This window comes from Pelobates fuscus, chromosome 6 (genome assembly GCF_036172605.1).
Source record: "Pelobates fuscus isolate aPelFus1 chromosome 6, aPelFus1.pri, whole genome shotgun sequence".
NCBI lineage: Eukaryota > Metazoa > Chordata > Amphibia > Anura > Pelobatidae > Pelobates > Pelobates fuscus.
Window position 1 is genome coordinate 244,399,705 of NC_086322.1, and position 12,134 is coordinate 244,411,838.

The following is a 12,134-nucleotide window of genomic DNA, read 5'->3' on the forward strand; positions in this document are numbered from 1 at the left end:
TCTGTGTGTATGACTGTCTGCGTGTGTGTCTGTGTGTATGACTGTCTGCGTGTGTGTCTGTGTGTATGACTGTCTGCGTGTGTGTCTGTGTGTATGACTGTCTGCGTGTGTGTCTGTGTGTATGACTGTCTGCGTGTGTGTCTGTGTGTATGACTGTCTGCGTGTGTGTCTGTGTGTATGACTGTCTGCGTGTGTGTCTGTGTGTATGACTGTCTGCGTCTGTGTGTATGACTGTCTGCGTCTGTGTGTATGACTGTCTGCGTCTGTGTGTATGACTGTCTGCGTCTGTGTGTATGACTGTCTGCGTCTGTGTGTATGACTGTCTGCGTCTGTGTGTATGACTGTCTGCGTCTGTGTGTATGACTGTCTGCGTCTGTGTGTATGACTGTCTGCGTCTGTGTGTATGACTGTCTGCGTCTGTGTGTATGACTGTCTGCGTCTGTGTGTATGACTGTCTGCGTCTGTGTGTATGACTGTCTGCGTCTGTGTGTATGACTGTCTGCGTCTGTGTGTATGACTGTCTGCGTCTGTGTGTATGACTGTCTGCGTCTGTGTGTATGACTGTCTGCGTCTGTGTGTATGACTGTCTGCGTCTGTGTGTATGACTGTCTGCGTCTGTGTGTATGACTGTCTGCGTCTGTGTGTATGACTGTCTGCGTCTGTGTGTATGACTGTCTGCGTCTGTGTGTATGACTGTCTGCGTCTGTGTGTATGACTGTCTGCGTCTGTGTGTATGACTGTCTGCGTCTGTGTGTATGACTGTCTGCGTCTGTGTGTATGACTGTCTGCGTGTGTGTCTGTGTGTATGACTGTCTGCGTCTGTGTGTATGACTGTCTGCGTCTGTGTGTATGACTGTCTGCGTCTGTGTGTATGACTGTCTGCGTGTGTGTGTATGACTGTCTGCGTGTGTGTGTATGACTGTCTGCGTGTGTGTGTATGACTGTCTGCGTGTGTGTGTATGACTGTCTGCGTGTGTGTGTATGACTGTCTGCGTGTGTGTGTATGACTGTCTGCGTGTGTGTGTATGACTGTCTGCGTGTGTGTGTATGACTGTCTGCGTGTGTGTGTATGACTGTCTGCGTGTGTGTCTGTGTGTATGACTGTCTGCGTGTGTGTCTGTGTGTATGACTGTGTGTCTGTGTGTATTACTGTCTGCCTCTGTGTGTGTCTGTGTGTATTACTGTCTGCCTCTGTGTGTGTCTATGTGTATGACTGACTGTCTGCCTGTGTGTGTCTGTGTGTGTGAGACTGTCTGCCTGTGTGTGTCTGTGTGTATGACTGTCTGCGTGTGTGTCTGTGTGTATGACTGTCTGCGTGTGTGTCTGTGTGTGTGAGACTGTCTGCCTGTGTGTGTCTGTGTGTATGACTGTCTGCGTGTGTGTCTGTGTGTGTGAGACTGTCTGCCTGTGTGTGTCTGTGTGTATGACTGTCTGTGTGTGTGTCTGTGTGTATGACTGTCTGCGTGTGTGTCTGTGTGTATGACTGTCTGCGTGTGTGTCTGTGTGTATGACTGTGTGTGTCTGTGTGTATTACTGTCTGCCTCTGTGTGTGTCTATGTGTATGACTGACTGTCTGCCTGTGTGTGTGTGTGAGACTGTCTGCCTGTGTGTGTCTGTGTGTGTGTGTGTGAGACTGTCTGCCTGTGTGTGTCTGTGTGTGTGTGTGAGACTGTCTGTCTTTGTGTGTGTGTGTGTGTGTGTGAGACTGTCTGCCTTTGTGTGTGTGTGTGTGTGTATGACTGTCTGCCTGTGTGTGTGTGTGGATGTCTTCCTGTGTGTGTGTGTGGCCGTCTGACTGTGTGTGTGTGTGTGTCACATACAACCAATACACGCTTATCACACACTGTTAATACACCCATTACAAATATCACACATAGCATACATATCACACACAGTCATCACACCTACGATCACATACACAGACAACACAAACATTACAGCATACATGAATGACGGGGGGGGAGGGGCGGTGTGAAGATTTTTCGCACAGGGCGTCTAAATGCCTAAGGCCGGCCCTGAGTGTCCAACATATCCAAAAATCACTCAGATTGGTTCGGCAGAACGGGAATGGCATTGTGTAAAAGTTTTGACCAGCCAGGGACAAAGAGCTAACCCAGAACAGTTTCAGAAAAATTTGTGTCCTGGCCTCTACATTCATGTGCGAATACCATACAAGGGAATCTCTTTATTTTAGGATACGAATGCAACCCCTGTTCGAACGTCGTTCGTGTAGGTGGTCGGGAACTGGAACGGGCAGCAGTCTAAGGTTTACCGGCGTTCGTCGAGTAACTAGCCGAAAAAAGTTCCAGGCACTCAATGACCAAGTACCACTGCCCACGTTCTGGAGACAAGATGGCCGCCATACTCTCTGCCACATGTTCGGTTATACGAAAAGGCGGCCACCCAGGGAAGCACTTGTTTACCTTGCGGTTTTTGCACTGGAGTGGTAGGTGTCAACGTTCTAATGAGGCACAGGGTGTTTTTTGTTCGGGAGTTGAAGGGATTCTATTTTTATGAATTCTCCCGAACGGCCAAAGAGGAACTACACAAAACAACAAGGGGAAAACACACGAAAGGTGAAGTCTTATATCGGGGGAAGGGGGGGGGGGGAGTGGGGTACGGACAGGCAATAAAGGGGAATAGAAGTGTCTGTCAAGTATCCATTAAGCTACAATGGATACCCTTACTTTTACACTAACATTATCATTACATCCCTTTTCTTAAGAAAACGTTTCTATACCATTTGCCAAAAGATGCACTTTTTGAAGAAAAAAATAATGGATGCACAGCTAGCAAAAACGGCAAATACATTTTTTTTTAGACAAACATAAAATCACATTTACAAAATTTATTTTTTCATTTATTTTTTATCCTTTAGAAATGTTTGAGAAATGAAAAATTTTAGACAGAATACAGTGTTTGCAATATTTCATACAGGATCTAAAACAGTGTAAAAGCAAACAATTCTCACATACAGCATGCATGACAAAAATAGATCAATACAAATGCTCAAAAAAGGTATTAAAAAGGACACTGAAGGCATTTTTGTTTACTGAAAGTGCCAACTGAATGTAAAATCAATGTCTGCATTTGTGCATAATGCCCACATACAGTTAAATCATATTTCAATAAAAATAAAAAAAAGTTGGGGCGGAGCCTAGCTTCCAGGCTGAGCAGATGTGCAGGACCCAAGCTCCTGACCAAAACTGCTGTTTTTGGAGGAAAAAACCACAGAAATACGGCATGTTCACTTTCTGGAGGAGAACAAGCGAGGAGGGGATACCCGGGGGAACCATTGACACCCGAAGCATGCCTGACACTAGCCAGGAACCCTAAAAACCTGCTGAGGCCTACCAGGGATCGATGCGTGGAGAGGCGGCCGCTCTCCTCGCTAGAGAACAGGCTCACAGACACCTCAAACCTCCTACCCCCCCCCCCCCCCCTTTGGACAGGTGGGGGATATCCCAGGCCCTACAGGGGTAGCAAGCCTGCTCCTGGGAGACAAGCAGAAGAATATTGAAAGCCATGCGGCTCATCCAAGATGGCCGCCGCAACGACATCTCAGCACAACCAAACAAGCCTATCAGGCCAGAATTGGAGAGAAAGTTTCGATGCCAGATTTGAGGCAATATGCCAGGCCTTCTGGGATCGTCTCGCCAAGCGGCAACTCACACTATCCCCTCAAGTGCTGCAGACAGCCTGTGAAGCAGAATCGGATACCTGTGCCTCTTCTGGGCTGGAGACCCAATTGGAGTTCCCTCCACGCCGCAGACCAAATGCCCATGGAGAAGACCGCAATCCAGGAGACCCGCGGACCCACAACCCCCCCGTTCGGAACGGGCGGGTCCAGGGACTAAAGGCACTGGCTCCCCCTAAAGTCCGGAGCAGAAACCGCAGGGATCCGCTGCATTACGGGCTACCGACAACCCGCCTGACACACGCACAGCATCATCCGACAGGACATATGCCGGGGAGAGGAAACAACATACCCAACATGGAGATGGACTCTCTGTCACAGCCTGCACAAGGGGAATTCGGGAAACCCCTGACGGGCATCGGCTGAATAGGACACTAAAGACTGAGCAACCCCTTCTGCTGGGGACACTTTGCAGGGGCCCATAGCATGGGGTGAAGACTTCAGGAAGAAGTTTCATCAAACCTACCACAGATCTGTACTTATGTTCCATTTATGTTCTTATATCCTGGGGTATGATATTCCTGTTACTTGCATTTTTTGTCCCCTCCCCTACAGTTAAGAATGGCATGCTACCGCTCATGGGCATATTTCCCTCAATCTTCTTGTTAAGTTTACTCCCCTTGTTACTCATGCTCATGATATGCCAGGTTTAACTGCATACATCTTCTTAGCCTGTCACGAATAGAGAGCTCTCTCTGATGTAAGCTTATATCTGCACTGAAAATGCTAGCTCAGGTTGACCCATACAGCTTTATTCTTCACATAAATAGCACTTAACGCTCAATGATACTGCTGAGAAACGACCCTCTGATGTACACCGCCTAACATAACGTTTTAACCAATTTACTCCTCTTCTGTTATCACCTATAATAGCACCTGAATAGTCATAGTATTAGCGTGTTTTAATACAAAGTGTGGTCTAAGGCGCTAGACAGAATCTTTGTAGTAAGACATGTCTATTCAGTAATTCTTGATAAACCACCGGGTGGTACATTCAATCGTCTCTACGCTGCCCAGTGCATGTACTAAAACTGGTTCCATCATTTTTTACTTTCAATACCTCAATCAACATGCCTAGGAGTTTGTATAGCCTAGTCTATATTGTCTAAAAGTTCATCTAGACATGTTCAGCTTAGCCTGTAATTTATATTGTTTAAAAAAAAAAAAAGTGCAGTATACTCAAATGCCTTGTAACTAATATGCGTTATCCAATTAACTGTCTTGCCAGTGCTGTTAGGGCATTGAAAAAAATTGTCTGTTAAACTTGTGCACACAAAAATAAAGAATTAAAATAAAAAAAAGTGTAAAAATTGCTATAACAATCATTCCTAATTTCTGGAATGCTAATAATGAAATAGTAGAGGTCTCCTACTGTAGGTATGTTATCACCCATTAAAACTTCCTTTACTGTTTGGATGGAGGGGTAAGATGACATTTCTAGCCTGCATTAATGCATTAAATGAGTGACTATTGGCTTCTGACAGAGAAATGTATTCCTTTGCAGGCTGGTATTCCTACAATATAAACGAGGATGATTTTATACAGTGAAGTTAACCCCATCCCTTTCAAAATAATGTATAAACATTTTTACTTTCATGTACTTTATCAAATTAAATTTAGTTAATTCATTAGAAAGAGGCAGATCAATATAATAAAACAAAATACCATATTGTGACTTTTGAATGGAGCACATTCTTTCTACTTACAACATACAAATCAAACCATGAATGTATTCAAGGTGGACATGTAGCTTTAGAATGTTCTATAGGTTCAAAGGTACAATTAGGTTTGTTGATGCTGTATATAGAGAGTTGCAATAGAGGAAAGGCATGCATCTACACTAATTAATGTGTAATGCAATCCAATGCAGGATAAACTGGAAAACATTTACTAAAATGGCTACGTTTGCAATTTTACTTTTTTGCTGCCAACAGCAGCATAAAAGTAAATGTTATATAAAGTGGCACATTAAACAAAAATAAAATGTTGTTATCTAGTAATTCACTATTGTGCAAAATTTGAACATGCCATTTTTTCATGTACATCACATACCTACTCTTTGACTCTGTGGAGCTACCCTTGGTACTTGTGTAGATGCTTGTTTCATTGTACTAATATTAGAAGTCATGCGTCTCGGTGGAACTGCCCGCAATATAGGTGTTGGCGGATGATACTCTGCAGAAAGATAAATAACTGTGCATGAGAGGCTGCAAATGAACAACAGAAATATGAAACTTCATTTAATTGTGTACTCACGTGGAGGCCTGGCTTGCTGTGAAGCCCAGTGGGGTGCTGGACGCACAGATGCAATAGGACTTTGATTATAAAAAGCTCTGTTTGGTGGCTTCAAGAGAAAAGGACACATTTTTTAAATAATGCTTACAAAGATAGCCATCCCTGTTTGGGACAATAGTAGCAATATGTGCATATAACAAAATATAAAGGATTTACTTTTTGGATAAAAAGAAAAGTAGTTCATGTCAGCACCATGTTAATACAAAAAAAATGTTAATTACAGAAAAATATACATGTACTGCTGATAAATTCATGGATACAATATTAAGAGAGTGTGACTACAAAGAATGTATCACATAGCAGCAGAATTGTTACATTTCTCCAGGTTATACAGAATTCTCAGTGTACAGTACTCTAAATCAATTCTGCATGTTATTACAGACAAGAAGATTCTATTAGGTCCAAACTTTGAACAAAACAAGAAATGGAGAAAATCGAGTGTTCATCAGGAGACAAATTATATAGCTGCTTGCCACATAATGTTCATCCTCTTCTGCAGCTCACTCAGTACTTAAAGCGGCACGGTCAGTATTTCAGAAAGTAAGAACCGTATATACTCGAGTATAAGTCGACCCGAATATAAGCCGAGGCCCATAATTTTACCACAAAAAATTGGAAAACTTATTGACTCGAGTATAAGCCTAGGGTGGAAAATGCAGCAGCTACTGGTAAATTTCTAAATAAAATTAGATCCCAATAAAATTACATTAATTTCACATTTATTTACAGTGTGTATATAATGCAGTGTGGTGTGAATGCAGTGTGTATATAATGCAGTGTGTGTTTGTATGAGTGTGTGTGTATATAATGCACAGTGTGTGTGTGTTTGTGTAGTGTGTGTGAACTGGGTGGGGGGAGGGCATTTTTATTATTTTTAATTTAAACTTTTTTTTAAATATTATTAAAAAAAATAGAATATTATTTAAATGTAATTATTTTATTATTTAATATTTTTTTTTTAGTCCCCCCTCCCTTCTTGATACCTGACCAGGGAGGGGGGCTGAAACATTCCCTGGTGGTCCAGTGCATGGGCTGTGCAGGGGGGGAGGGGGGCCAGAGCAAGCTCTTACTTACCTTTGTAGCAGCTCCGGTCAGCTCCACAGTTCAGCTCCCAGTGTAAGTCTTGCTTTGAAGGCCACGGGTGTTGGGAGACTTACACTGGGAGCTGAACAGGAGAGCTGCACGGAGCTGACAGGGAGCTGCTACAGAGGTAAGAGCTGGCAGCCAGCCCCCAACAGGACCGCCGGTCCTGGTCTGAATTATGGCAATGTAAGTTGCCATAATACAGACACTGACTCAAGTGGGGCTTTTTCATCATAGAAAATGTGCCAAAAAAACTCTTATATACGGTATATATATTAATATAAAAATACATTTAGAATTAAATTAAACATGTATATATAAATATATAACAACTCTCTCTCTCTCTCTATATATATATATATATATATATATATATATATATATATATATATATATATATATATATTTTTTTTTTTTTTATATATATTGTAAAAAATAAATAACATTTAAAAAAAAAAAAATATATATATATATATATACACCGTATATACTCGAGTATAAGTCGAGTTTTTCAGCCCATTTTTTGGGCTGAAAACCCCCAACTCGGCTTATACTCGAGTCATAGTCTGTATTATGGCAATTTACATTGCCATAATACAGACTGGGGGAGAGGGGGGCTGGCAGAGATCTTACTTACCTGTTCTGCAGCTCCTGTCAGCTCTCTCCTCCTCCGCGCCGTCCGTTCAGCACCTCGGTCAGCTCCCAGTGTAAATCTCGCGAGAGCCGCGGCTCTCGCGAGACTTACAGTGTGAGCTGATAGAAGGAGCTGCACGGACGGCGCAGAGGAGGAGAGAGCTGACAGGAGCTGCAGAACAGGTAAGTTACAGCTCTGCCAGCCCCCCTCTCCCCCCCCACTGAACTGCCACTGGACCACCAGGGAAGGAGAGCCCCCCTCCCTGCCATGTATCAAGCAGGGAGGGGGGACGAAAAATATATAAAATATAAATAAAATAAGAAAAAAAAATAATAAGAATAATTAAAAAATAATAATAATAAAAAAAAGGGGGTATAAGGACCACTGTGGGAGGGGGTGGGGGGGTATAAGGACCACTATGGGAGGGAGGGGGGGTATAAGGACCGCTATGGGAGGGAGGGGGGGTATAAGGACCACTATGGGAGGGAGGGGGGGGATAAGGACCACTATGGGAGGGAGGGGGGGGGATAAGGACCACTATGGGAGGGAGGGGGGGGGATAAGGACCACTATGGGAGGGAGGGGGGGGATAAGGACCACTATGGGAGGGAGGGGGGGGATAAGGACCACTATGGGAGGGAGGGGGGGGATAAGGACCACTATGGAAGGGAGGGGGGGATAAGGACCACTATCGGAGGGAGGGGGTGGGATAAGGACCACTATGGGAGGGAGGGGGGGAGAAAAGGACCACTATGGGAGGGAGGGGGGGATAAGGACCACTATGGGAGGGAGGGGGGGGGATAAGGACCACTATGGGAGGGAGGGGGATAAGGACCACTATGGGAGGGAGGGGGATAAGGACCACTATGGGAGGGAGGGGGGGATAAGGACCACTATGGGAGGGAAGGGGGGATAAGGACCACTAGGGGAGGGAAGGGGGGATAAGGACCACTAGGGGAGGGGAGGGGGAAGTAAGGACCACTAGGGGAGGGGAGGGGGAAGTAAGGACCACTAGGGGAGGGGTGAGTCAGGACCACTGGGGGAGGGGGGTGAAGGAACACGGGGGTGGGGAGGTAAGGACCACTGAGGGAGGAGGAGGGGAGGTCAGGACATATGGGGGGGGGGGCAAATATCCTTGCACCGGCCCTGCACACACTGCATTCATACACTGCATTCATACACACACTGCACTCATACACACACTGCACTCACACACACACACTGCATTCATACACACACACGCTGCACTCATACGCACACACGCTGCACTCATACGCACACACGCTGCACTCATACGCACACACGCTGCACTCATACGCACACACGCTGCACTCATACGCACACACGCTGCACTCATACGCACACACTGCATTCATTATACACACACTGTAAATAAATATTCAATTAATATATTTTTTTTAGGATCTAATTTTATTTAGAAATTTACCAGTAGCTGCTGCATTTCCCACCCTAGTCTTATACTCGAGTCAATAAGTTTTCCCAGTTTTTTGGGGAAAAATTAGGGGCCTCGGCTTATATTCGGGTCGGCTTATACTAGAGTATATACGGTATATAAAATTTGATATAAATACATATATAAATAAAAATACGAAAAATATATACATATACATAATTACATGAATAAATATGGAACTGTTTGCATTTTGTAGTACACATGCATAAACAAATATACACGTAGACTTCAAATATATATATATATATATATATATTAAAATTCTACATGCATATTTATGTAATATTTTACATAATTATGTTGTCTTATTGATTGCAATTTAAGGGACCTGCCTGACAAACCAGGCCGAAAGTCCAGAGAATTTAATTTGATAGCACTATATTTAACCCTGTAACTTTCCATGACACCCTAAAACCTGTACAAGGGGGGTAAATGTTTTACTTGGGAGACTTCGTTGAACACAAATTTTAGTAATTCAAAACAGTATGCATATCACAGCGATGATATTGTCAGTGAAAGTGATTTTTTTTTTGCATTTTTCACACACAAACAGCACTTCTCCTGATGATGATATTGTTGTGATACGTTTTATGGTTTTGTGTTAATATTTGTGTTCAAATACAGGTTTTATAGTGTTTTTGAAAGTTACAGGGTCAAATATAAGGCTGGATTTTTTTTTTCACATTGAAATTTGTCAGATTGGTTAGGTCGCCTTTGAGAGCGTATAGTAGCCCAGGAATGAGAATAACCCCCATGATGGCATACCATTTGCAAAAGAAGACAACCCAAGGTATTGCAAATGGGGTATGCCCAGTCTTTTTTAGTAGCCACTTAGTCACAAACACTGGCCAAAGTTAGTGTTCATAATTGTTTTTGTTGCATCTTTAACACACAAACAAATATAAATGCCAACTATGGCCAGTATTTGTGGCTACTAAAAAAGACTGAACATACCCCATTTGCAATACCTTGGGTTGCCTACTTTAAAAAAATCTGTACATGTGAGGTGTGATTCAGAGATTTACTGATAACAGTGTTAAAATGTAACTATTGATACATTTTAAAAATATATATTTGGAAACAGCAATGTCCTACACGTACTTATAACCCTATAACTTGCAAAAAGTAATAAAGCTGAGAACATGTTAACATTGGGTATTTTTAAATTCAGGACAAAAATAAGAAACTATTTAGCACAGGTTTTTTTTTGGCGGTTGCAGATGCGTAACAGGTTTTGGGGGTCAAAGTTAGAAAGGTTTTTTGTTTTTGTTTTATCATATTTTAGAATTGTTTTATAGCAAATTATATGATATGATGAAAATAACTATCTTCAGAAAGACCAATTAAATGAGTAAGAGGAAAATTATGCTAAACACAAACACTGCAGAAATGTAAAAACAACCCTGGTCTGTAAGAAAATGTAAAAACTGTCTGGTCACTAAGGGATTAACATCTGGCTGAAAGAAAAAAAAAATTTTTTTTAATGCAAGCTGTGCCAATCAGTGTCAGGGGAGGTGTGACTAGGTCTGCATAAACAGAAACAGAAATTGCACTCCTAAATGGCAGAGATTTGAACAACATAATGATCTATAAAAACTGCCTCATTAAGCTATTTGTGTTGGCAACTACAGTGTCCAGTTAAGATAGATGTCTATTTAAAATACATTTTTCTATCCATTTAAAGGTGTTCATTTGAATGTAAATGGATGGCGGCGCCCCCTTTTGATAAATTAGAAACTTTGAAATTATTGTTAAACTTACCTGTAATCTAGCAGGAGGACAGCCTGCTCCTTGCAGCCCATTTAAGACAATGTCATCAAGATTGGTGTAATCAATCTAATGCTCCTCTATAAGAAGCATGCTACACAAAATGTAAAATAAATGAAATTATTGTATTTTATTCCAAAGCCCCTAGCTTCAATCTGAATTACAGTCACAATGCATGTGTACTGCAAAATGCAAACAGTTCAATTTTTCAGAATGGTATTGTATTCATTTGCTGGAGGGACAGCATCTGTTGCAAAATAATTTAAGTCACATTAAGTTACATTGGTGATTATGTGTCCCTTTTAAAAACTGAGTGATGCTTCTAAGCAAAGTATTACAGCTACCTTACCTGTGGCATAGCAGGCACGAAATAGCTTGGAGGTTGTTGGAAGGATCCAACAAGAGGCCCTGGAATTGCTCTCATTGTAGCTAACCTCTGCATATACTGATTGGTAAGAATTGCCTTTCTTTCCTCCTTTCGTTGAGCAAGTGCTACATACAGAGGCTTTGTACTGACAATTCTTCCGTTCATTTCTGTAACTGCTTTAGTCGCCTCTTCTGGAGATGAAAAACACACAAAACCAAACCCTTTGCTGTGACCTCCCTCTGTCATTACCTAACGAATGGAGCCAAAAAAAAAATAAAAAAAAGTTACTGTAAAAACATGGGGGCACTCCCAATGTATTGCATTATAATATATTACGATTATCCTCTCAGATGCTTGGCCCTACAGAATGTGCTATATCATAGCCTATATTCTTCCAGTTTTACCACATGTCTCGCTTGCTTACATTGCTTAGCAAGACCGCTTTTTTTCTGTGAAATACATGGTTTCACATGGTTTTGATGATTCTAGATACTTTACAGGGAAGGCAATATTTAAGTTCTTAATAACAAATACATCATACACACAAAATACATATCCATGATCAATGATCATTTTAGCTACATGATTTTATGTCATTGAAGAAAAACAAAAAAACCAAACAAAAAAAACAACACAACTGTCAATGAGAGAGAGAGTCAGAGAGAGAGAGAGAGAGTCAGAGAGAGAGAGAGAGAGAGAGAGAGTCAGAGAGAGAGAGTCAGAGAGAGAGAGAGTCAGAGAGAGAGAGAGAGAGAGAGAGTCAGAGACAGAGAGAGAGAGAGAGAGAGAGACAGAGAGAGTCAGAGAGAGACAGAGAG

The 12,134-nt window shown here is 42.2% G+C and overlaps 1 protein-coding gene across 1 annotated transcript in view; it reads right to left on the reverse strand.

The window, feature by feature from the left end:
• LOC134566144 (embryonic polyadenylate-binding protein) overlaps nucleotides 1–12,134 on the reverse strand; it is a 262,979-nt gene that overhangs the window by 54,075 nt on the left and 196,770 nt on the right. Inside the window, exons 9-11 of the mRNA XM_063425849.1 lie at nucleotides 11,299–11,565; nucleotides 5,954–6,041; nucleotides 5,750–5,872 (exon numbers count right to left, since the gene is read on the reverse strand). Coding sequence (XP_063281919.1) covers nucleotides 5,750–5,872; nucleotides 5,954–6,041; nucleotides 11,299–11,565 — 478 coding nt within the window. The remainder of the gene's footprint in view (nucleotides 1–5,749; nucleotides 5,873–5,953; nucleotides 6,042–11,298; nucleotides 11,566–12,134) is intronic.